Source organism: Rhamphochromis sp. 'chilingali', assembly GCF_963969265.1.
Source record: "Rhamphochromis sp. 'chilingali' genome assembly, chromosome: 8".
NCBI lineage: Eukaryota > Metazoa > Chordata > Actinopteri > Cichliformes > Cichlidae > Rhamphochromis > Rhamphochromis sp. 'chilingali'.
This window is the reverse complement of record NC_137935.1, coordinates 18,166,455-18,193,108: the sequence shown is the minus strand read 5'-3', so window position 1 is coordinate 18,193,108 and position 26,654 is coordinate 18,166,455. Positions and strand designations below refer to the sequence as shown.

General features: G+C 40.1%; 2 protein-coding genes across 2 annotated transcripts; one reads left to right on the top strand and one right to left on the bottom strand.

Annotated features, from left to right (window-relative positions):
- Nucleotides 1-509: 509 nt before the first annotated feature.
- il10ra (interleukin 10 receptor, alpha) lies at nucleotides 510-10,444 on the bottom strand. Its single transcript, XM_080888162.1, has 9 exons — nucleotides 10,357-10,444; nucleotides 10,111-10,264; nucleotides 5,196-5,268; nucleotides 4,559-4,682; nucleotides 4,155-4,324; nucleotides 3,912-4,057; nucleotides 3,591-3,756; nucleotides 3,177-3,289; nucleotides 510-3,021 (listed from the first exon to the last, which is right to left on the bottom strand). The coding sequence occupies exons 2-9, from the start codon at nucleotides 10,261-10,263 to the stop codon at nucleotides 2,113-2,115; spliced, it is 1,854 nt and encodes a 617-aa protein (XP_080744288.1). The 5' UTR covers nucleotide 10,264; nucleotides 10,357-10,444; the 3' UTR covers nucleotides 510-2,112.
- Nucleotides 10,445-13,962: 3,518 nt separating this feature from the next.
- On the top strand, nucleotides 13,963-26,626 carry tmprss13a (transmembrane serine protease 13a). The gene is made up of 13 exons (XM_080888163.1): nucleotides 13,963-14,142; nucleotides 18,823-18,997; nucleotides 19,143-19,250; nucleotides 19,795-19,965; nucleotides 20,310-20,436; nucleotides 21,030-21,125; nucleotides 21,215-21,258; nucleotides 22,860-23,022; nucleotides 23,283-23,458; nucleotides 24,124-24,222; nucleotides 25,477-25,619; nucleotides 25,737-25,889; nucleotides 25,972-26,626. Exons 1-13 carry the CDS (start codon nucleotides 14,125-14,127, stop codon nucleotides 25,984-25,986), a joined length of 1,488 nt encoding a protein of 495 aa, XP_080744289.1. The 5' UTR covers nucleotides 13,963-14,124; the 3' UTR covers nucleotides 25,987-26,626.
- Nucleotides 26,627-26,654: the final 28 nt, after the last annotated feature.

The following is a 26,654-nucleotide window of genomic DNA, read 5'->3' as shown; positions in this document are numbered from 1 at the left end:
TGTTTTATTGCAGGAATATTAGATTCTCAGCACTGAACAGTTGTATTGTTAAGGATTTTCTATAGTAGGATAGTAGTTTATTGACTCAGTGATTCAAGTGACAGTGTTTTATTATTAAATGGAGAACAGTTCCATATTTTCGTTATTTCATTGGGAATTAAGCTGGCGATCATGTGAGGAAGGCTTTTCAGTTTTTTGATGAAAAGATGAAAACAGAGACTCTTCTTTTAACGTGTTTTATTTCTGTGATGTTAGTCTTTGCTGGCAACATAAGATAAAGCATAAGCTGCACTATAGTTCTTGTGATACCTGCCATAACCCTGCATTTGCTCTAGTACTGTAAGTACAGTAACTTCTCAACAGAGAAGGATTTAATCTAGCAATAATGGGAGAAACAAAGTGACATGTTTCTCCTTGTTAACTAATGTGGGTGTAGGCATATTTTGAAATCATACAGAGGACAAAACCCAGTTTTGGAAGTTTTGTGTTGCATTTTAATTGTCTTAAAATTAGCCAAATATTTTTCCAGTTTTGGTAATTGAATTGGGAGTTCCCCTCAAGTTCAATTACCAACCTGGAGAATGCACAGACATTCAAAAAAGTAGGGGAACAGTAGGAGCGCAAAAAGAAAGTTTTACCACAGGAATTCCCAACATGTTAACGTTCTACAATAATCATCAGTGTATATGTAAAAATATTATGATAAGTTGCATGAAACTGTCTTACTTCCCTGTATGCAGTTTATACTTGTCACAGGATTTCCCTAATGCTGTGTTTGGTGTATGGAAATCAACCCATATTGACAATATTCATTCTCTTCTCGGGACTTTTTAGAAATGGGGTAAGGCCTGACAGAGGAAGTGTTTGTTTCTCAGTTTAGAAGCTTCAAAACCACTGACCTGGTTCCTGTACATAATTTGCATATGGAGATCCCTAGTAGCCTACAGATTGTCTTGTGTAATGGTTTTTTAAAGAAGGTATCATTTTGTTGTCTCAGGGTTTTCCTTGGGTTTTCTTTAGTCATAGTGTCTGAAAACAGCATGTCGTCTGTCAGCTGGTTTCACTGACTTGTGAATGTCTAAAAATAATCTTCGCTTAAATCTAAATTGGATAAAACGTTTGCTTTCAACAAAATACTTTGCAATGCTACATAAAGTTGCAGGTGACTGGATAAGACTTAAATTCAAATGAAAAGAGTTTGACTTTTTAACTTAATTTAATAATTCTTTTCAAAAAATATTTTCATGTTCCACTTTCACTTTTTCCACTTTTCACTCACTGTTTAGCTAGGTTTAGGCATTGTTTTTAGGAATCTTGGCAACATATGAATTTTACAGACTAGTCCAAGTTTTAATCATGAGTAGCACATGTATCAACAAAGGCATTAAATAAATAGACTAATAAATAGATTGAACAAAGAAGTAGCTGGTCTTATAAGCACAAACATGAAAATATTTTGCCATGTAAGAAAACATGAAAGAGAATCAGACACAAAATGCTCTTTATATCAAAGTTTGCTTGTTAAGTAAGGTGAAACCACTTGTTATTGTAAAAAGTTTGTGGATTGATTAAGTATTACGAAACTGTGTGAATTAAACACACTGCTGAGAAATAAGAACATTCTCATGTGGGCAACTGCAATAAAGTTCATTGTTGGCGGCGATGAAATCACAAAATGTCCAAGAGCACATAACTATCAAGCCGTTTCTCTTCAGTGCTCCCCACACAGTTTCACTTCCGGCAGACAACACATTAGTCAGTTGTAAATAGACTCAGTGAAACAGGGTTAAAAAGGGCGTTTCTTAGAATCTTCTCAGTCTTCATAATCTCCCAAGACTCCTTCCAACAGTTACCAGTCAGTAGCTCTGTAATCTAACCTCTGTTTCCTTCCTACAGTATGTTCAGTAACTGCCTGTTAACCACTCAGTTTTATCCCCAAGATTTCCGCATGTTTTTTCAGTTTCTGGCACTGGAACATTTTACCTCACTCTAGTGCTTCTGTTTCATTAAGTAGAAAATGTGAGTTTATTGCTCCAGTATTGCACTGTAACATGCGGTGGCAGGATTTTTTTTTCTTTTTAAATAAAGTGTTTTGTCACATCTCACAGTTTATCAGTCAATTTTCAGCTGTACATCGCAGAGAGAAAGGGACACATTGTTCATATTGAAGTCCTGCCCACACTTCATTAACGGCAGCGGGGACAGAGAGGTCAGCAGAGGAAAATCCCTCAGTGGAAAGATTGATTCTAAGTCATCCATCATGTGTGTGTCAGTTTGTTTCTCTCTAGAGTAACCTGGATGTGTAACATCTCCTTTGTAAGAGTCTATTAAATCAGATTGGCTTACAAGTAGTCCATTTTCAATAGACACTTTTCTATATTGTTTGATGACTTTGATTTCATCGTGGCCTTGCTGATGACACCAAATGCACTGACCAGCTCCTGAACAGATACACGACTGAGGCCCAGCTCTGTAGCCCGTGACCACCTCGGCCAAAACCAAGTTGGGAAGCATCTGTTTAAATGTTTCCTCATCATCAGAAGCTTGCATCTGCACATCTGAAGGACTCTGGCTGTGATAGTTGCCTCCAGCAGCAGACTCTTTTAGAGGCCCACTGTCCTGCCCATCCAGGTTAATGCAAGAAATCATCTGGCAGCCCAGACCCACCCCACTGTCCTCTCTTTTCCGAATGGAATCAGCCCGCTCATTCTCAAGTGGGTAATCTGTTTGGCTGCTAGTTGTGCTTTCAGGTCCTCCCATGCTTCCACAGCCACTGTCATCTTTTCTCGTTGGTGGATTCTCTTCAATGTTTGAGTTAGACTCCATACTGAGCCCACTATCCATGCTGGTCCTCCTCTCCTCTTCTTCATTGTCCTCTGTTACTGTAAGATGACTGATTGGGTCTTTCACACCATCTTTCATGTCTTTTCTGTATGGTGACAGAAACCATCCTTTGTCTGTAACCACCTCCACAGTCCCATCTTCAACATAGAGTGGAAGCCAGCCACTAGCAGGGGATTTCTAAGGTGAGTCAAAGAAAAAAGAAAATTAGATTTGATTTATGAAACATTGGATTAGTGCACATTGTAAGATCTCTTTTCAAAATACTGTTTTTCTGTTTTCCAAATAGTTGACACTACAAGTGTGCACAGTTGTCTATAGTTTACTGTACTTACCAGTGCAGCAGGTGTTTTCTCTGGACGTTTCAGGTAACACAGCACTGCGATGACTGCAATTAATGCCAGCCCACCCACAAATGATAGGGATGATACGGCAATAATGTAATACTCTGAAAAGAGCAAAAGCACCAAAGAATTTACCAAATGTGAGTGTCTTGCTGAAAAAAAGCAAGGCTATAGCTGAGCTTTTATCATACTAACAATGATACTTCATAAAGGTGTAATCTAAATCTAATCAAATCTACCACACGCAGTGGACGATAGATGCTTTATTAAGATTTGTTTTAATGCTGAAAAATTTTCAAATGTTTGGCATTTAGCTGCCATCCCTGTTTTCAGGCCCTGTGTAAATGTGATTTATAGGTGACATATTTAATAATCTTCTTAAATAATCTACCATTTTTTCTTTACCTTGCTCTGGCAACAGCAGACACTGTTTTTTGGAAACACTGCTGGTGGGGAGATTTCCACTGCCCTCTAACTTGACGCTGACACAGTACTCTTTACCCCAATGGAGAGAAGTGAAAGTAGTCTTCTGATCCTCTTCCATGTCATCCTTCAAGTATGCCGTGGTATTCTGTAGGGCAAGAACATAGTCAGCTGTTTTTTTCTTTAAATAAGCTTTAAATAATAAAAGTAAGGGCAATTCATCATTATATTTTCCAGTCTTAAATTGTGAAGTTGTTGGAAAAGGTGTAAAAACCTTATTGCTTTAACCTAATCCTAACCTACCTTATTATCTTGTCCTTTCTCCTCTAGGTAGATGGTGTACTTTAAACCAAAAGGAAAAATCTTCTTCAAAATGGGTTTTGGGTGAACAGAGATGGTTATAGTGCTGAATGTAGCCCACAATGTGAAGGAGGGAGGTTGCAGTTTGCCTATGATCAGAGAAGGGAAAGGAAATAATCTTATTATGTGTCTGAATTATTAATTAGAGCATTTTAATCTAAAAATAACACAACAAATTGTGCTTACTTTCATTCAGGAGAAATTTCTTACGAACCCAAATAGACTCATCGCCCCCTGCTACCAGCTGAACTCTGACCTTGTAGCCAGATTCAAAATCAGTTATAAAACTGTTAAGGCTGCAGTAGGTATCATTAATCTGTGTGCAACTTGCCAACATGGCCCAGTCATCTTGGTACCTAAGGACAGAAAACAGTCACCAAAATAAAAATATGAACTTAAAAAAAGGTTTAGTAACTCTTAGTTGAAAAACAATTAACATCAAATGCTTGAAAAACGAACTGAAGACAAAATCAAAATGAAGTCACAGAGAATAAAAATGTAATTAAAAAGAAATAAGGATAAGGAAGTTCAGAGATTGGCATATTGTAAGTCTGTAATAGGATTCTTACTGATATGTAAGTTAAACTTACTTTGCCATTTCCACATTGTAGTAATAGTTTGAAGGTGCATCTTCAGGTGTGTCCCAATGTAGTGTTACATCGCCATCCAAAATATTCACCATCACTTTGGCAGGACCAGGAATGCCCTCGGCTCCTGATATAGAAAAAAAGAGGTTAAGACGTACATTAACTGTTACAATAATGGAAGTTTAAAAAAAAAAAAAAAAAATATATATATATATACACACATATCTTTTTCAAACACGAATTCCTGTATATAGGGAATGAGCTATAAAGTCAATGGTAATGTAAAACCCTCTGAACATATTCCGAAAGTGTTACTGCCAGACGTTTTTGTGTGAAACTTGTGGTCAAGAAAAGAAGAAAAAGATGCTGACAAGCTTTGATTTATGGGATCTCCAACTAAGTGACTCTGGGTTTTTTGGAAAGGGAACAGAATTTCCACTCTTGCCGTTCAGCTCATTTACTGGCTTCATCTGATCATAGAAATAATACAAATATTATAAATGATCATGAAGGAAAAATATAGTACCTTCTAAATACTTTTTAAATTGTTATTTAAGTAAATGATCAACTGTGACTTTTTTCCGTAACTGGACATACTAAGTAAGATTACAAATAGAGCGTAAGAAAAGCTTTTAATTACCTGACACAAGGCTCATGTAGATCATTAAGAAGACAAAACCCAGCAATTTGGCTTTGATATCCATTTCAAGTATCTGGAAATACACCATTTAGTTAGAATCCGGTTAGTAGTCGCCAACAGAGTCCCTTATTCCAATCATCACCGACAGAAACATCCAGCCTCCACAGTGGCTCTGTGTAACTGTACAGAAGAGCTAAACTAAACTGTTGATTAATATTAACAAGGAGGAAGCAGCTGTTTTCTGCTGATACTGTGCTGCCCACACATCTGCGGTACGAAGAAGAAGAGGCCCCTTGTTTTTCGAAAATGACTTTATTTACATAGTTCTCACCAAGTACCTTTGTCGCTCACCTAACTCCCCTCCCTCTCAGATGATGAGTTTCCTGTTGTGACTATATCCGTGACGTTGCTGCTAGTTTCATCTCTCGCTTGCTCTTGCCTTTCTCAACAAGAGAGCCTTTTTCTTCCTCTTTTGTTTTTTCTTTTCCCCTTTCCATGCTCTCACCGGGCTCATAATGTAATTAGTGTTGAGCACTATCAGAAAAAAACACAGTTGGAGTGTGTCTACACCAGATATGAGAAGAGGAAGCTTTCAGGAATTCCCCTTTCACTTTCCTCCCCCCCTAAAATGTAGGCAGTAGTTACTATCAAAGACTCATTCTGGTGTTTATCAGTTCACTTTGTATACTCTTTTGTTTATGTAATTTCTGTTTTTTCACTGACAAATATAAAATTTAAACTCAGGAAACTCGTCTTATCACTGGTTTCCTCTTTTAGGCTTTGTCTACCTTTTCCTGTGACACTTTGTTCAGCACGACCTCCTTTGTGGTTTGATGCATTGCATATGTTGTTTCTTTTTTTTTTCTTTTGCACTTAACCATGGCTGAAGATAGAAGAACAGAGACAACTAAAGATCTATGTTGATTATAGCCCCAGTTTGGGTGAATGTGCTTACTTTTCTGTACTAACACTTAAATAAATCAAAAATAAAGGTCTTGAAAGTCAGACTTCACTTGATGATAAGAATAAATCATTAGCTTGTGTGGATAACAGGCATATAGCTTCATCATACATTAAGCCATATTAATATGTCGCCGGCATGCGAGTTATTATGTGTGATTAGGCAGCAATATTTTTCCATGTTCTTTAGAAACTTACATTATCTAACATGAGGGATGCAAGGCAACCTATATCTTTAAATATCACATGAATAAAGTATATACTTTTATCTATGTGCGCAAGAAACCACAGTGACTATCAGGCCTTATCTCTACACCTCATCCTACACAAAATTTCAGTAGTTCAGTTCATTACTCCTGTTTTGCAGATTAACAAAGAAAGCTGACGGCGTAATGTGTGTTATGGGTAGATATATATCGATTTCTGGTTAAGAAATGACTCATAAAAATACCCCTTGTTAAACCGTTAACAATCACTTATTCCTGCATAATTCTCAGATTTTTCACTGTGTCCATCATTGTCTCTGCTGCATATCAAGGTTTAAAAGCGTCACATACAAATTACTTTTCTTCCTCTGTCTGCTGGATTCTGCTCATTCGTTACTGTAAATGTGTAAAGGGTATTGATTTACTGCTTAACATAAGTTCCCTAAAACAAATAGGACATAGACTGCTGAACCTGCAATGTCATCTAGCCTTCCTCATCTTTTTAAACTGTTTCAGGCTTTACCCAGTTTTTCCAACAAGAGAACGAGTCTGGTGCCCATGGGAGTACCACACTCTTTCTTTTATTGTGATTGCATGTGACTTATGCTTAGTCCACTGAAACTGTATGAGAAAGAGGATTGGTTGGATCTAGCACAAACCTCAATATCTAAATTATACCAAAGAGAAATACATTGGGATGTTGATTTATTCAAGGAGCTTTTATCTAGATATACTTTAGTAAAGAGTGCCTTCCATTTCTGAGAAGTAGCTTTCTCTTAAAGTTAGCCATATATACCCCCATGTTCTCTCACCTCCTCCTCTCATGTGATTTCGTTTTAGTTTTACTTCCCAGTAAATGCAAACAGGGTCTCTGCAAAGCACACCACATCTCTATTTGATAATGTCAGGTGGACAGAGAGCCGCTGACTAAATGTGAGCTTTGGGGGAGGGAGTCTTTTTTAAAAGGTCACAAGATCAACTGCTGTTGTTCAGAACAGGGACTTTCTTGCAAGTCACTTTTTAAGTTATAAGTGCCCTTTGGCTTCATGCACAATAAGATCACCCTCTAGTGGTGTGAAAAGGTGCATCATAACAGTGAATATACTCTCTAGTGTGTATCACAAACTCAGTGCATCATTAAGTATCTCATTAATATCAGCCATGAATAAACCACTAATGAGCAGACAAATTAAAATGCTGAACATCAGGTCTCATAATATAGATCTACATTACAACACCTGGATTACACTTAAGCACATTTCCTTTAAGGTCATTATCTTTTATGCATCAGTTTTACAGTCATGCAGAGTCACAACAAAGGAAACTTGGGGGAAGATAACAGGCAGATGACGTATAACAAATCATCTAGATTCAGATCTAAAACTGTGTTTACAGTTTGCGAATGTCTCACATTCATGTTTTCCAAAAAGTTGATTCTGTTCATCTGGATTTTGCATTCAGAGCCCGAAGAAGTCACCTGGATGAGTCATGAAACATTTCTGAAACTGTAAATTCATAATCATAATCATAATCAGAATACTTTATTAATCCCGAAGGAAATTCAACGTCCAGATGAACAGAATCAGCTTCCTGTGATTCCCTTGCCTGGATGACTGAGGATACGTGAAGACATTCATGTTTACAGTTTGTAAGATACATATTATGCAACATGCTCAACAACGGTTCAGCAAAGATGAGCAACAGAGATGCAAAGAGTTTGCAGAAATAGTATCCACTACACTAAACTACAGATGAGTGAGAAAATTAAAGCCACAACTAAGACAAAGTTGGTATTAACATTGTGTTAGACCAGTATGTGCTGCCATAACAACTTCACTGTGTGTTGTATTGATGCTATAAGCCTCTGGAACTCTACAGGTGAAAAGAAGCAGTTTTTTTTGCTTAAAAGATATTCCATCGGGAGGGTAATGAAGAGTGTAAAAGTTCAAAAGACACTCCAGCAAAATGCCACCCAAAGCAAAACATTTGCTGGATTCCATCACTGTAGGGAAGATTTGAGTTTTTTCTTTAATTTTCACCAACCTACCAGTATTTCCCAACCAAGTGGGAAATACTGAGGATGATCAGCCTGGTGGGACTTTCAGATTTTCAAGAGTCTCAATGGTTTGGCACCACCTTATTCAACTGACTTTTGCGTCGCTGCATTTCCAGCTGCTCCTCAATATTCCTAGGTCAAACCTTAAAAGCAGAGGTGATAGAGCCTTTTCATTTGTGGCTCCTAATTGAAGGAACAACCGATCATTTCACATAAAAGCCACCCACTCTCTTAGTCGTTTCAAAACACTGCTTAAAACCTACTTATTCTTGCTTGCTATTAGTTCTAGTTGAGCAGAGTTCACTAGTTTTTATTATGCAAACACAGACTTATGTGTATTTTTCATTTCATGATTTTAGTGTATATTTATTTTTGATTTAGTGATTTTTATGCGTAGCGTATATCTCTTATAACCTGTAGAACAATTGAGGTTGTTTAAAATCTGCTATAGAAATAAATTCCGACCTGACTTGACTTGTCAGTTATACATTTTGCACGGTCAAAGTGAAAACAGCGATGAAAATTATGTTTTAGTTTCAAATTGAAAGGGGTAAAAAAGAACAAGTGAAGAAATGTGTGGCTGCAAGAGGAAGTAGAGATCATATATAAAGTGAATCTGGCAGGTGCAAATCAAAAATACCCAGGAGCCACATCTGTGCAGAAAGGCACCAATTTCGTGAGAAAAATGCTTTCTCGCACATCCAAAATTACTTGTATTACCACGATTTGGTTCCTTGTGATTTTGCCACCAGTATTTCATTTTTCTTAATGTTTTAAAGCCCAAACAATGAAATAATTACCATAAAATTCAAATTGGTAGCACTTTATAATAATGTCAAAGTATTAACTACTGTTAAGATATTAGTAAATCATTAACATGTACTTAATTCATAATTTTGTATAGCATTACCCCTCCTTATTATGACATTTATAAATACAGAGACATGAAAAACATTGTGAGTTCGCATGTTACGAGGCAGGCTCAACCGAACCGTCACTGGATTCAACACAGTTTGGACAGGAAATAGGCCAATGAACTGAGGAGCAAGCTTCTTAGATTCAGTTCTGAGAGAAACATGCTTGGTCGAGAGCCACACCCGCTGGCCCACCTGGTAGTCCGGTGCCGGGACGCGGCAGCGATCGGCCAGTCTCTTGTTCTGGGCCGCCGTTCTCAAGAGGGCCGCTCTGGCGGCGCGCTACGCTCTCCAACAGCGCCACATGTGGAGCTGGACAGATGGAACGGCCAATTCTCCCTCAGAGATGGAAAGAAGCGGGGGTTGATAGCCCAAGGACGCCTCAAACGGGGACACACCGGTGGCCGCCGACGTACTGGAGTTGTACGCATATTCCACCCATGCGAGCTGCTCGCTCCACGTCGACTGGTTGGAGGAGATTACACAGCGCAGCATAGCCTCCAGCACCTCATTAGCCCGTTCCGTCTGGCCGTTGGTCTGGGGATGGAAACCCGAGGACAGGCTGACCTGATCCCCTAGTTCCGCACAGAACTCCCTCCACACCCGGGACGTGAACTGGGGACCACGATCAGACACGATGTCCCGAGGAATGCCATGGAGCCGAAAAACATGCTGGGTGAGAAGGCGAGCCGTCTCCAGAGCAGAAGGAAGCTGTGGCAGGGCTATAAAGTGGGCAGCCTTGGAAAACCGGTCAACAATAGTGAGTACAGCAGTATTACCTGAGGACGGAGGCAGTCCCGTAACAAAGTCCAGAGCAACATGCGACCAGGGACGCATGGGAACAGGCAAAGGGCGTAGGAGGTCAGCAGGCGCCGAGGTCGGCATCTTGTTCTTAGCACACTCAGGACAAGCCGCCACGTACTCCCCAGCATCCTGCAACAGAGTGGGCCACCAAAACAATCGCAATTTTTGCAACTCCCTGCGATTCTTGGGCACTGGCCACTCAACCACCGCCTTGACCTTACCTGGGTCCGCACGCAGCCGCCCCTGTTCCACCACAAAGCCCAGGAAAGACACAGTTGGAACATGGAACTCACATTTCTCAGCCTTCACAAACAGGCGATTCTCCAATAAGCGCTGCAGTACGAGCCTCACATGCTCCACATGTTCTGCTGGGCTCCGGGAAAACACAAGGATGTCGTCTAGGTAGACAAAAACACAGTGGTTAATGAGATCATCATTAATCATAGCCTGGAAAACAGCAGGGGCATTGGTGAGCCCAAAAGGCATCACCAGGTACTCGAAATGTCCAAGGTGAGTGTTGAATGCTGTTTTCCATTCATCCCCTTCACGAATCCGCATCAGGTGGTAAGCATTGCGGAGGTCCAATTTGGAAAAAACCGTGGCGCCCTGGAGGAGCTCAAAGGCGGACGCCAGCAAGGGCAAGGGGTACTTGTTCTTGATCGTGATCTTATTCAAACCCCGGAAATCGATACACGGCCGGAGCGACCTGTCCTTCTTCGCCACAAAGAAAAATCCCATGCCCAAAGGGGAAGTGGAGGGTCGAATGATGCTGGCCGCCAAGGAGTCATTAATGTACCGTTCCATCGACTCCCGCTCGGGCTTGGAGATGTTATAAAGTCGACTGGTGGGCAAGGGAGTGCGGGGAATCAAATCAATGCCACAGTCGTACGGGCGATGGGGCAGAAAGTGAGGAGGCTTTGTCTTTGCTAAAAACCTGGGCCAGGTCATGATACTCAGGCGGAACACCAGACAAATCAGGAGGCACAACAGGCTCCACGGAGCCAGCGACCGTCGCACCAAAAGTCGTGGAGCGCAAGCACAAAGCGTGACACTGACTGCTCCACCCCGAAATACGGCCCGTGGCCCTTTCGATCTGCGGATTATGTTGTCGCAGCCAGTGATAGCCCAACACAAGGGGAGCATCAGGAGATTTAAAAAGAAACAAACTGAGCTGCTCCGAGTGATTGCCAGAGAGGGTGAGTGTGATGGTACGAGTGCGGTGAGTGACCGTAGTCAGAGGGCTGCCGTCAAGAGCCGAAACCTGGAGAGGTTCAGGGAGAGGAACAATGGGTGCGGCTAATTTATGAGCTAGTGATTCATCCAAAAAACTCTGCTCAGCTCCAGAGTCAATCAGCGCGCTACACGGGTGAGTAAGGGAATGAAAAATCAGCTTGGCCGGACAACTGAGATGGGGAACAGAGTTAGCCGTAGCACCCGCCAGTATCCCCACAGCTACTGGCGGGCGGAGTCTTTTACTCGCTTCGGACAGGTATCAGCCCAGTGTCCCCTTTTCCCACACACACGAAGCACTCACCCGTGCGCTGTCTTCTCCTCCGATGGGAAGCACCGAACCAAGCCCGGCCCAGCTGCATCGGCTGTTCCTCATCCTCCGCTGGGTCTTCTTCTTCCTCTCGCCAGTGAGAAGGAAGCAACCCGGTAGGCGCATCGGCGCCTCCTGCCAGCCGTCGTTCTTCATCTGCCTGTCTCCCAAACTCTCTCATATGATTATCCAGTTGAATGCACATATTAATCAAAGTGCTAAGGGGTTTAGGTAGCTCTTTCGTAGCTAACTCATGTTTGAGTTCTTCGTTTAGGCAGTTCAGGAAGGCTCCCCGGAGTGCGTTTTCTGCCCAGCCCGTCTCCTCGGCCAGGATCCAAAAGTCAATGGAGAAATCCGCGACACTCTTATGTCCCTGCTTTAGGGTAAACAAACGATTAGCAGCGCCATCTGCATCCGTTCCTTTATCAAACACACAGAGGAACTTGGTCAGAAAATCCTGGTAGGAGATATTCGGTTGAACATTTAAAACGGCTTGTGCCCATTGCAGCGCCCGGCCAGTCATCAGTTCCACCATAAGCGTGATCTTCGCACAATCTGAGCCGTAAGCCTGTGTCTGTTGTCTGAAAATCAATGAACACTGCATCAGAAAGCCTCGACTCTTTGTTATATCTCCATCAAACTTCTCCGGAACCGGTAATGTATGTTCTCGCCTAGGTGGAGGTGGTGGAGGCGAAGGGGGTAGTGGGCAAGCTGCAGCCACACTTACTGATGGAGTGGGTTGTGGATTTTTAGCTGAGGTGCCGGGCGCGGTGAGTAACATACCTTGAATGTTTGCAAGCACCTGTCGCATCGCTGTTTGTTCCGTCATGATGTGTTTCATCATGCTCTCATGGCGGTCCAAAACTTCGCCCTGAACGGAGAGCTCTCGTTGAACTGGGTTTGAGTCCGCTGAGTCCATGGCTGGCTGGAGTATTCTGTCACGGTTGTTAAAGAGTGGACTCAGGCGCGGAGCTCAGAAATAATGACAGTGCATTTATTTACAGTGCAGCAAGGTGACAACAGTTCAAATGTGCAACAATGGTGATAGTGCGTCCCTCCTTCCGTGTAAGCCCGTGCGTGGTAGTGAGTGCCCGTCTCTCCTCCAAGTGCTTCCTTAGTGTCCGTAAATCCTCCGTCAATCCCTGGGTGCACACACACACACACGACAGCAGAATGAGTACGAAGATCAGACAGCACTTCAATAACGTTAGCGACTCGAAAACACTACCAGGCTTAGTGCAATACTCCAGCGCTGTCTGTCGCTCAGCCACACCATTAAGTAGCCCTGCTGAAGATAGTAGTTGATTGGCAGCAGCTGGTGGATTGACTGCAGGTGTGGCAGCTCCGGGCGACAGCACTTCCGGGTCGGAGGTAGCCTGTTGCTAGGTTACCTCCTAACACATCTCAGCGGAGCCGGAGGGGAAGACAGGGCGATAGGAGAGACACATACACACGCACACAGATATACACACACTGGCAGGTCGACCGGTCAGGGCGCCGTCAGATCCTGACAAATAAACTATCAATATTTGTATCGATCCACCCCCCTATATTTTTCAGAGGGAGAAATCGCACTAATAATGTAGAAGTCTTCCTGGGTAGATGCTAGGTGGAACGGAAATGCTAGGTGAGGTCAGACGCTGGAGACTTGGGGGAATAAAGATTAAACAGACACTTTTTGAAGCTTAAAACACACCAGAAAATTGACAGACAACAACACATATCTGCATAATAATGTCCAACACCCTGGAGGACAACAAGGAGAATTTGGATGCTCTGAAGGAATACACTGACTGGTGCTTCGACGCTACAGTCAGAAAGAAGGCCCAGAGTTTCTCTTCCCCAGCCAAGAACGAGATGCTGTCTTCCAAGAGAAGTCATGGACCAGACGACCAGATAGCCAGGAGGAGCTGGTCGTCTGTTCGGGGTCCAGGCTGATGGGCTGCTCTGTTGTTGTGGGGCCGGGCAGTCTGCTTGTCTCCAGGGTTTAAATACACTGTGGTGAATTCTACATCCATGAATTCCAGATTGAAAAAGAAATCATGTCATACTCTTGGAAGAAGAGGCCAGTTGAGTCCAGGGCCCTGACAGCTCAGCTTAGGTTATTTGAGCTTCATACTGTGAATCAATCTCAGTATGCTGCTGCTACAAAACTGGTCTGACAGGTAGGATATTGGTGCACTGGACACGCCCGTCTCTGTGAAGCAAAGAAGGAAGGATTTACATGGGAGGTATTACGATGGGAGGGGGAAGATAGGCCTACCTACCTATTGCTTGGTTTAAGTTGAGTGGGAAACACAGTTGAGTAAAAAGCAGAGGAGACGAAAGGAAGGAGAACAAACGTGCTTAATGTTTCACCACCATGCTCCAGACTGTGTAAACCTGCACTGAAAAAGCTCCACCCACCTGCTCTCACCTCCACTCTACACACTTTGCTTTCCTGAGTCCAATGGATAAACATGACCCGGTAGGTTCTGATTCTTGCTGGCGTGTATTCACTCAATAGTCAAACTTCCCACTTAATTACTGTTCACCTGAATGATGGTTGTGTTTTCTGCTTCAGTTTGCATTGTTTTGAATTTAGAGAACTGTGTTGCTTGTGAGTATATGTTGCATTCTTCAGAAGGCTGAAGAATGTTGTTCAGTAAAGAGATTACAGAGCGAAAGATTTGACTTCACTTTCCTTCAGGTGTTATAGAGGCTTTCTGTCTTGGCTTATATAGTCTATATGGGCAATTATTTGTATTCTTTATTCAATTTTAGACTGTGTAATATAGAGATATGGTATAGATGCACGAACACATAAACAAATCCCTGTGTCTGTGAAATTGTGTATATTCCTGATGTGATGATGGAGGAAATAATGTTATTAAACTTCACATTTTCATTGTACTAACTCTTGTCTTTTTAGATAAAATAAAGAGAGAGATACCTGTAATTGCACCTTTCTGCATTTCATTGTATGTTCTGGATGTTGTGTTTGAATCTAGAATTATTAATTTTGCCCATACAAGGCTGGCAGATTAAAAAAGGGGGACAGTTTTAGTTTACCATTTTATATCAGATTATGTTGTAGCTTACCCTCAACTGTGCTAACAGAAGAAAATGGATGGATGGATTTTGTAATTTTAGATGACATGGTTTGTGTGAGTGATGCTGTCCTTTGTGTTGCATAGATCCTCTAATTTTTCCACCTTTTATTTATAATAATAGCTTGAGAGCAAACTGTGAAATATGACCGTGTGCACTATGCTGAGAAATATGACTATACCTCCACCTAATTCTGCTAAGGCATTTGATTACAATAAAGTAAGGTTTATGCTGCCTATAGGTCTTTAAAAAAAACAAAACTATACATCTTTGTTGGTGAGTAATGCTTGCCTTCACAGTTTCACACTTTTACTGAACTTAACTTGAAACAGGTTTAATAGCAAATCTAAATTTTGAGAACTATATGCTCGTCTCCCCAGTTTATGGAAGTGTGATCACATTGATATTAGAAAAAGGTCTCAACAGCTGAGGAAAGGCAATGGTCAAGCCCAAAATTTAGACTGCATAAAGGAAAGTATTTCTTTAAGGGTTATTTACCAGTGACCCTACCCTAATAGCACATCTTATTTTTTCTCAATTTCTTGGTGCGGTTCATACACAAACTGCAAACTGCTCATAGCAGCAGTTTCAGGATTGAAATCACTTACAACGTGACAAAAACTGTTTAAATAATGTATGTATGTATGTGAAAACAAACAAATGTTTCTCTTTCATGCTATAAGAATGTCAGGAGGTCAAATGACTCATCAGAAACTTGTTTTTTCACATTGTATGACTTTCTACAGAGGCTTAGTTGATAATGGAAACAGGTGATTAAGGCATGCTGTGTTCAAACAGGTACAGCCACAGAGCATTTAGCATTTGCAAACGTTGATATCACCAGCTGCGTTCCCACATGTCGCATAAAGAGCACAGTACTAAAATTAGCACACGTTTTAATTGCTGTACAAAAATACTTTTGCTTAGTTTAGCTGAAAATAGTTTCACATGTAAGTTAGTGACATGTTGGTTGGTAGATTTTGTTACCTTTAGACACAACCAGGCACCAGTAGAAGGTTTGCCTCATTAGACTGATCTACAAAATATATTTTTATTTGCTAGTAGGAAATTCCAGGTCTTTATCCATTGTTTTACAGTGATTTCAGATATGTAATCAAATTAAAGCTTGCGTGTCAGGTTTGTGACATACACATCACTCATGTTTTGATACTGCTGAACATCAATATATCAACACAATGTTTGGAATTGTAGCTATTTTCTGCCAAGACTGTTTTAATTTGTTTCCTAGAGATATGTTAAAGCAAATCTCTGTTAATTTAGCTCTTGGTTTTTCACTTGTACAGCATATCTGTTTGTCTTTGTAGGGACCAAGAGTTGATATTGGCTTTTTATTTTGATGAAATCCATGAGCCATGCTCCAGCAATGAGCATGGGAAAATCTTAGTAGTTCACACACTTTCAGTGTGTTATCCACAAGCTCAGCAAAACTTTTTCCTCTGTGACTGCTAAGAAAATTCTGCACAACCTAGTTGAGCTGGGTTCAGTTTCATTCGGAACCAATCATCAAACATCCGTTCACAGATTTCAGGACCAGCAAAAATGCTTTCCTTAACTTTGGTTTTACTTTTCTTGAGACCAAACTTATTTCTTAAATGCTGAAACATCATCGAAGTTGGCGAGTACTTGGAACATAATTTTCCAGTTTGGTGTCAGCCAGTAAAATCTGCTAAAATACAGGTGAAAGAGTCTCAGAAGGAAAATGCTTGTTGACCAGTGTTGTTATTCTTATTAGATTAATTTCCGGTGAAATTAATCTAATAAATTAATCAGACCATTTGTCATTAAAACAAGAAAACATGAATATTGAAGAAATCAGCAGAAAACTTGGTTTAAAACCAAAGATCATGCTGTTATTGATGAAGAAAATAACAAATCAAATTCACATTTTTCTGCCCAAATTTGATTTAGCACAGTGGACATAATTTATAAGACTTTAAGTACTTTGTAACCATATAACTAGGTAAAGATTGACTCTATCTGCATACCTGGTGTGAACACATGAGGATGAATCTTTTTTAACTTGTTTGCTCTAAAACAAAATTGCAGTCTATAACCAGTGCAGTCTTCTAATAAATAAATGTATCTTAATTTTAAAGCTTAATTAAGATTCAACATTATTTATGACCGAATTCAATTGAAAAAAATAATATTTTAAATAACAAAGAAAAAAGGGTTTTCTTTAACCAACAGATTCAGATTTATCCCTGACAAAAAATAGACAAACATCTTTTAAAGCGAAACAATGGGCAATGAACACCATGCTATGTTACACAAGTGCTACACCTATGGCAATTATAGTCCATTGTGCACACTCACAGGGTTTTTTACTGCTCCTGACTGGGTAGCAGAATCACCTGAATCACCTAGCCAGTAAGAGAAAACATACCTAAAATGCCATTGCACACTATTTCAAGGAAATGGTGCATGTGACACTGAAACACTAGCAGCACAGGCCAAATTCCTTTCAGAATAAACACAGCATGTGTTGGTGCAGTGATTCTCAAAGTGTGGGATGGGGGCCAGGGGTGATCATTGTTAATAATTGATAAAAATGGGGAGGTATGGCCCACAGACTAACTTTATCATCTTAGGAAAAAAGAAAACGAGACACCGGGTCAGTGTTAGGGTGCTGGATTGCTGGATTGTTCCGTAGTAGAAAGGCAATCAGAGAGATATTGTTATATGCAGTGATTCCAGTCAATGACACCCTAAGGTTGACAAATGCTTACTGGAACTTTTTTGTTGACCAAAAACAATACCACACCCTCTTAAAACAAACAAAAAGAAAAAATGCATTAGAAAGTGTTGCAACATCCTTGTTTTGCCCAGATTAACCTCCAACACTTTTGGGAGAACTTATTAAAGTAACACTTGCTAACAACGAAGTGATACCAAAACCAGTTATTTGGTAGATACAGTAGGGAAACGCACTACGGCTGACAGCTGCTTAGACACCATTCTTTTACTAAGGTGGCTATCTAACTAGTCAGTAGTCTGTGCCATGAGTCACTCCCAATGAACACATGGTAGACCTTTAACCCATGTGGATTAAAGTATTTGAGCCACTTATTCCTCTAAGAAAAACCCAGCGAACAAACTTGTTCTTAGGTGCATTTTTCCCACTATCATTTTGCACCAACTTGTCCCATGCAAGTCTCCAAATATGGATTAAGACCTTTGTTTGAAATTCTTGATATGGCTACTAGCAGAGACGATATCACTGAGAAATGAGGAACATACTCCTAAATCTGATCTGTTAGACACTGTTGCCAGGATACATCACGTCTTTCTTTGTGCCTATAAGGTTGTTGAGCTGGTGTAGACTTGATAACAGTGTTTGGATATCATGGAGGACAATAGGTTACATGCAGACTCTTGACAACCACAAATGTGCAGAGTCTTAACAACAAGAAACACATATGGATGATTTACCATTTTAGCTCATGTATGTCTAATTGTATATATTATACCTAATATATATGCCTTAGAACATGACTTAGTACTGGAAAAATCCTTGTTGGCAAGCACAGGGGTCACCAGGTTTTTACTTATCTCAGGAAGGCCCACTTTGGCCCACTTCTCTTTACAGAATCAAATCCTTTAGTTTTCTTGGCTGCTGCTTGGCAATTTGAAACTTCAGCTCTCTCCACAGATTTTCTATATGAGTGAGTTCTGGCTATGCCCCTGCATGACCTTGACCATGGTCTTGCACATGGTGGTGGTCAGAGTCAGGTTTCTAGCTAGGCTGTAGAGGACCAAATACTAATTTCCCTCATTGACATGCAAAACAATTAATAACTTTGATTTAATTTGGTTGAAATTCAGAACGTTCAGGTTCTCCCCATTAAAATAAAACTACTCTCAAGATGAGCAAACATAGAAAGCAAACAAACAACATCTTGTGCCCAAGGAGTGATTACATAATATTGGACATAGACTTCACATGACATTGTTTGTTATTCCAGTTAGAGATTTTATCTATGAAATCTTGCAGAGTATTTGTTTTGCCCTCATTGTTTTTGTCTTTTTCTCTTAGGGCACCCCCCCTCCTCCCTACTACTCTGTTGCTGTCCACACACAGCCACCCCTCAGGTCTTATGAAGAGGTGGTGTATGGCTTCGGTCCAGGGATGATGCCCCCAACCCAGCCACGTTACATCCCTCGGTATCCATCATCTGTGGCTGTTCCCCAAGTCTCACAGCCCATCACAAGTGAGTTATACCCGCTCCTCCCATATTTTCTAGGAATAAAATCCACATATTGCAAATGTACAAACAAAATAAATGCTGAGTCAGAGTCGCTCCAACGATCATTAATATGTGTGTCACTATATGCTTTTGTTCTGACTGTGTTTAGTTCCAAAGAAGAAAAAGGGATGCTGTGAGAGCAAGAAAAGGTGCATTGGTGTGTCGGTGTCAGTCCTACTGTTGCTTGCTCTGCTGGGGGTGGCCATTTGGCTTGGAGGTATACTTTGATCACTGAACAGTGTCATCAAAACTTGTGAACTAAGTTATTTGAACCTGTTGTATCTGCATGTGAATCTCAGTTACTTACAGTATTTTTGTGCCCTTGTGGTCCTAAGAGTGTAAGAATTTATCTATTTTCATTTGCTCATTTTTGTGTATGTTGGTATTTAAAAACAGTATGAAGCATAAACTCAGTTATTAAATGTCATTACCAGTATATAACACATTATTTTGCAACTATAAATAAAAATGGAATGGAATTATATGAATTTTTTTACTTCCACAGAGATTTGTTGGCACTGACAAAATGTTTTCTCTGTGTGGTCCGTTGCATGCGGTGCTCACTTTGAAAATCATTTATGTTAACTGGAGTACGTATAAATAGTTGCTGATATTTATTAAGTGAGATGGAAAGTCAATTTTAAGATGCATATTACTGTTCTTATTTTATTTCATTATTTTGTTTGTGTGAAGGATAACAATAATGGCACACTCTACCTCTACTTACTTTAAAATCATTACTACATACTCTCCAACCACAGTTGTGTACGGCACCAGGAGAGCAACATCAGCGATCCACTACGATGAGCATGATGGGAGCAATGATGAGAAAACCCAAAGTGCAGTTTTGCCAAAGGACAACTGCCCAAACAATACTGTAATTTGTGATGGAAAAGAGGACTGCCAACATGGCACTGACGAAGCATACTGTGGTAAATCAGCACACTCATAAAGAAAGAAGATGAAGTAGGATTGGAAAATAACAATAATAATCTATGGAAGGAATATGTATCAATATATGTAAGAATTCTTAGGGGATCCAACTTAAATCTGAATCATGTATAATTGTATTGGCTTTATTCATATTATACACTCTATGTAATGCCTAACAACAAGGTAAATATATTAGAAGAATGCACAAGAAAGGTCTTGGCAAATTAAACATTTTCTGCAAAATGAAAGCTAAAATTGCCTAATAGTCACATGTGCACATAATGGACTTAGGAGATTTAAGGTGTATTCTTTTTGTTATCCCTTCTTGTTATTACTTCTCCAGTGAGGTTTGGTGAGGGAAACAGTCTGCAGGTCAGAACAGCCACAGATGGCCGCTTCCTACCAGTGTGTAACCAAGGGTGGGATGACAATGAAGCCAAGCAGATCTGCAAGCGGCAAGGATTCAGAAAGTATGATCATCACTTTACCCTGCCTATTATTGTCATAGCTCACCTAAAATGTATTGAACATCATGTATAAAAAAGTTTAAAGATAGCTGGGTGCTGGTATAGTTCAGTAGAACAGGCAACCCAGACCATTGCAGAGGCCTGGGTTTGCATACACCCTGAGGCCCTTTACTAGCTGTCTTCTCTCTAGTGCCCTATATAAATAAAGGCTAAAAAGTTTAAAGGCAGCTGAGAAAAAATTTGGATCAAAGGTAATCTTCATAATATATCTTACCATTATCTATCATCATTTAGACCTAGCACGGGCTTCATGAATGAGTGATTTAGCTTGTCATTTGGAAGGGTCGATTTCAACAACAGCCCTTAAACACGTGGGCTTCAAACCCCAACCTGTAATTACCCACAGAGGTTCATGAAACATCACCTGATCTGCTGCTGTGTTTAGGGTTGAATTGATTCTCCACAGGAATGACTACCAGTGGGGCATCTCAGTATGACAGAAGCGCAATTAGTTTACAGATTCACTCAGATATTGACTGCAGAAAATGGTCTCTATATGTGCACGTTTATCTAATCATTTTTCTCTCTGTCTCCAGCGTCTATATGACAGCTACAATTCAATCAGATTCCACAGGTTTAACACTGAACAACAGTACAAGATCTGCTCCAATCCAGGCTCGGGTAAATGTCAGGTACATATGATTTGTTGGTTAACAACATTAGCATTGGTTGACTGCATGTACCCATTTTAACATGTTTCCCTTATTGTGGCAACATGCAGTTCTCCCTGTCCGAACAAGCAGACTGTCTCCCTGCAGTGTGTGGGTAAGGAGCCTCCATCTGTTCCTACAGTCATATGTCACACACTTTTTATTTCTTTTTCTATGTCTGCCTTACACCCAGTACCTATGACTGAAATGCAGTTATTAGCCAGTGCAATACTAACAAAAGTATCTGAATCATTTTCTGAAAATTTCAAGGTTCAAGCATTTTTCTGTTAGAATTTTTGATAGCTTTGGTCAGTACACACAGTCGCAATCATGGGGATGATTGCTGGCTGTACGGTTATTCAGATGATGATAACTGACAACCTCCAGGAGGGTGAGCCACAGAAGGTCACTGCTGAAAAGGCTAACTTTAACAGGCAAGATGAAGCTTTGAAAGGATTGTCAAAGAACTTGGCAGAGCTTTGAATTTGGGAAAGAGGCTGCTATTTTAGCATTAAGAGCCACCAAATACATCTTGATATTAGGAATGTGAGAAACAATATCAAAAATGTCTTACCTGGACTTTATGTCCAACGTCCTTTTAAAAGATCAAATTGCATTTCGCATTTCATTTGTAAATCAAGGTCCTGAAGTCTGGAGGAAAGAGAGGACAGAGACAGAATCCAAAGTGTTTGAAGTCCTGTGTGCTTTTGCTGTCTATGATGATTTGGGGCACCAAATCATGTCAGTGATATTTTATCATATCAAAAGTTAATGCAGCCATATACCAGGAGAGAGAACTTCATGAGGACTTGATTTCTAGTTGGCGATTCCTTTTCCTAACGGAATAAAAACCTATCCACAATGCCATAACTACTGCTAAATGGTTTACCAATCGTGATCAGAATGCTGATAATCATTACTGCATTTGGCCAACCGGTCTGATCTGAATCCCAAAGAGAATCTATTAGACATTTAAGAGGAAGAAAACCCCCAAAATACAGATGACCTGAAGGCCAAAGCAAAGTAACTTGAGCTTCAATAACATCTCCAGATTGCCATACCTTCGATTCCAGATTTCTATAGATTTCTATAGATCATGATGAACTATAAACCCAGGACCCACTGCACCAGTGTAGGGTGCAACAGTGGATCCAATGATTTAATCCCAATACCTAATGGCAGTCAGGGGGCCATAGTCTAGCCTGCAGAAGTCTGTTCATCCTCTCATTGATATGGTTCTCCAAACCATCATATCACCATAACATACAGGTTTCTCTAGACCCTTTCATGTCTCTCAGATATGGTAAGTGTGAACCTGCTCTTACCTGCGAAAAGCACAGGGTGCCAGTGGTGGGTCTGCAATTTCTGGTAGTGAGCACAGGGCCAATAGTGGATGTTAGGACCTCATCAAAGCAGTTAAGAAAACCCCTCTGCTACTTAACTGGCTAAAATTTGGCCTCATAAAATCTTAAGACTTGTTTAAAGTTGTGTAAAAATTACTCAAAGAGTTCTTAAGTTATGGCCACAAGGTGTTTTGTTAGGTGACCTTGATAACATAAAACATTGTGACTCCTATGAAGATCTAACAGCACTGCAGCAGCAACGCTGGCACATACAATGTATTTTTTTCTGCATTCATCAAGGATAAAACTGTATGCTGACAATAGTTTTGTTTCCCTTTCTTTCTTTTGCATGGTATCTTGCATTGTTGTCCAGATTGTGGTAAGCAGCAGGCCACGTCCCGGATCATTGGTGGCACCATAGCTAAAATAGGTCATTGGCCTTGGCAGTTGTCACTACAGTTCAGAGGATCCCATGTCTGCGGAGGAGTCCTGATCTCCCCTGATTTTGTGCTTTCTGCTGCCCACTGTTTCCCAAGGTGACAAAAAAAATAAAATAAAATAAAACAAACATACCTTTGTAAATGTTTTATCACACTCTCTTAAATTGACCATAGTCTACCTTAATAAACTCTCTGATTCCTAGAGTCTGTACATTGTAATTGTAGATATTTTAAGGTCCAGCTGCAGTTAACAATTCAAAATTCATACATTTTAAAAACCATAATGCCAATTATTCTGTACTGAAATCTACATTAATCTGTTGCTGTCCATTGAAGAGTGTTTTTCGGGGTTTCAGAGACAACTCGGCTCTATCCCCTCAGAACTGGAGAGTATATGGTGGAACGGTGTCGCTGAACAACCTGCCTGTTCCGTACTTTGTTGAGAAGATCATAGTCAATGAGAACTATAACACTAAAACAAATGACCAAGATGTTGTTCTTCTCAAACTTACATCCCCAGTCACTTTCAATGGTTAGTTGCATCTTTACATTCTTTAACAAATGTGTGTAGTCATCCAACCTCTATAGCTGTGTTCAGATTTTAATAATCACATAAGCATGTGTGTGGGCATCATGTTGGAAAGCAGAGTGTGTGAAGGATTTAATTGCTTCCTCCATGGAAATATCCAGCACAGAAATCCTTCGATGATGAAACCTGTGTTTAATAGCACTATGGAGAGTGTTATACATATATATTCTGCACAGTATAGTGGGGGAAATAATTATTTGATCCCATGCTGAATTTGCTCAAAGAAAGGAACAGTCTTTAATTTTTATGGTAGATTTATTTTAAGCAACCATACACATTACATAAAGTTTTTCCAAATTCAGCAGGGGATCAAATAAGTATTTCTCTTACTCTCTGCTGTATATAGTCTACAGTAGATTGTGTAGATTATTAACAAAAACAGGACACTAAAACAATGTGCAGGATAATAATAGCAATGAAAATATTTCCTTTGCTGCTCAGTCTGAGCTTTGAAAGCCTGTGAGTTCACAGTCAAACTGTTAATCTGCTTTACATAGTGAAGTTGTTTTACCGTATATGTACAGATCTATCTACAATACTATCCTTTTGAGCACACAAGGCGGCTGATGTGTTGGCAAAATTTAAATACATATTTTTGTGTTAACCAGATAAAGTTCAGCCTGCTTGTCTGCCAGCATATAACCAGAACTTTGTCCAAGGAACTCAGTGCTGGACCTCGGGTTTTGGCACCACACAGGCCGGTTCAGGTAAGCAGAAATTCAGAAATGTTAAGTATCTAGAAATCTAGACTAGAAATCTAGCAAATGACCAAGTTTTAGTTATTCATGAATGTAATTTATTTTACTGAATTCCCATGATTTCCATACTAATGTGTTGGGCAATACAGTCTGCCTTGCGTCTGCATTACATGTTTAAGTGCTGTTGTTTCCAGTAGTGTTTGATTGTTTTACTGTAGATAAGGCTTTAAAAGTTTAGGTTTGGTCTATGAGTGACGTTTAGCCATTTTACTCACTGAAACTAAAGCCTTAAATTGTAGGAAGTTAGCACCCACCCAAAGCATTGATAGAACAAAAAAAAAAAAAACATGAGCATAAATATTCGCAGCCTTTGCTATGGCACTCAAAATATGTCAGATGTTTCTACAACATGACTGAAGTCCATCTGTGGTAAATTCAGTAGATTGGACATTATTTTGAAAAGCACACATCGTCTATATAAGGTCCCATAGTTGATGGTGCTAATGAATTGTTGAGAAAGAATTGTATGGAGGTATAGATCTGGGGAAAGGTGCAGAAAAAAAAGAAAAAGAAAAACTTCTGCAGCATTAAAGGTTCCAGTGAGCATAATGGCCTCCATCATCCATAAATGGAAGAAGTCTGAAACCATCAGGGCTCTGTCTGGCCAGTCTGAGGTACTGGGAAAGAAAGGCCTTAGTTAGGGAGGAGACCAAGAACCCAATGATCACTCTGACAGAGCTCCATCTTTGCTCTGTGGAGATAGGAGAACCTTTTAGAAGAACAACCATTTCTACAGCACTACACCAGTCAGGCCTGTAAGGCAGAATGACCAGACGGAAGCCACTCCTCAGTGAAAGGCAAACTATTAAACATTGCTGATGCAATAAAAAAACAAAACAAAACAAAATCTGCAAGCTGAGAAAGACTGGGGAAGGATTACAAGAAAGCAACATCAGGGAATGATGAGAAAATAACCAGTATCTGTTGTCTATATAATCATCTGATGAAAAATATGCTTGAAAAAATAATGTTAACGACTGATGGGTGGGTGACAACTCTCAATCAATAAACAAAAGACTGCGAAATTATTAATCATAAAAACTGAAGAAAAATGAAGAAAACAAACAATGCACAATTTCTGTTGCTTAGACGGTGCAACTCACAATAATGTATAATATTTACATCAAGCTACTATTGTGGGGTATTATATTGCCATGGAAAGGAAACAATGACGTTTTTTTGTTTTTTCTTTTTTTTTTAAAGGTGTTGTCTCGAAGGATCTGATGGAAGTGAGTGTGGACATCATTGATACACGGGTGTGTAACAGTCGTGATGCTTATGGAGGTCTGGTGACCAATAATATGCTTTGTGCTGGGAAACTCGAAGGAGGCAAAGACTCCTGTCAGGTGAGCAGTCAGTATTAAGGAACAGCTAACAGAAATCATATAAGTATGCATGGATTTGACCATCTAGCAAACTTTGGAGTAACATTTCTGTTAATCAAGTATAATATATTTTTCCAGGGTGACAGTGGTGGACCTCTGGTATGCCAGGGAGAGAGTCGCTTTTACCTGGTGGGGATTACCAGCTGGGGAGCTGGCTGTGGTGAAAAAAACAAACCCGGGGTTTACACCAGAGTCAGTAGTGTTCTGCCCTGGATCTACACAAGCATGCATGTAAGAGTGAAAGCAAAAAGAATAAATAAGAACTAGAAGGGGAAGGCTTTCTCTATGTTAACTCCTCCTTTGCCTCTTGCAGAGAGCTATGGTGTGACATCACTTTGCCTCCTGCTGGTGTTTTCCTCCCAATGAAGTTGTCTTGAGGGAGTAGCAGCATGACAGAAATGCCCACATACATTCATTAATGTTGTGCTCATCATCTATACTCATCCCAGGTCACATGGATTTAATATATTTTACACTACCCACATGTATACAAGCTAATCAGTGCACTGACTTCAGTCTTTCAATTTTGATTTTATTCTTTTGTGTGTACTAAAGCTTATTTTTAATTTAAGTGAGCTTTAAAAGCAGATTTTTTTTTCAATTGTATCTTATTGTAATTCAATGAAAGGCTTTACTGAGGTTCTACTGAGATTTCCTTAATCAGTTTGTGGTTGATTAATGTATGATTGTGTATGATTAATTATTATGAAGGTGTTTTTTTCTCCCAGGAACACAATTTTAACTGTTGTGTACCATATTAAAATCAAAACATTTTGTGCATTACCTTGCACTTGAGTCACTAAGCAGTGCACTTAAGCCACTACTCATGTTGGGATTTTTCTTGAAATTGTTCTTGATTGTATGCCATTTTTCCGTATTCTTTGTTATGTTCATGTCATAAGTTTGTGAAGGATTGCGCAAATAACAAACACAACATATATCAGATAAAGAAGGAACCATCCACTCCCCTTTGTTGTGGTGTTTAATGATTTTGTG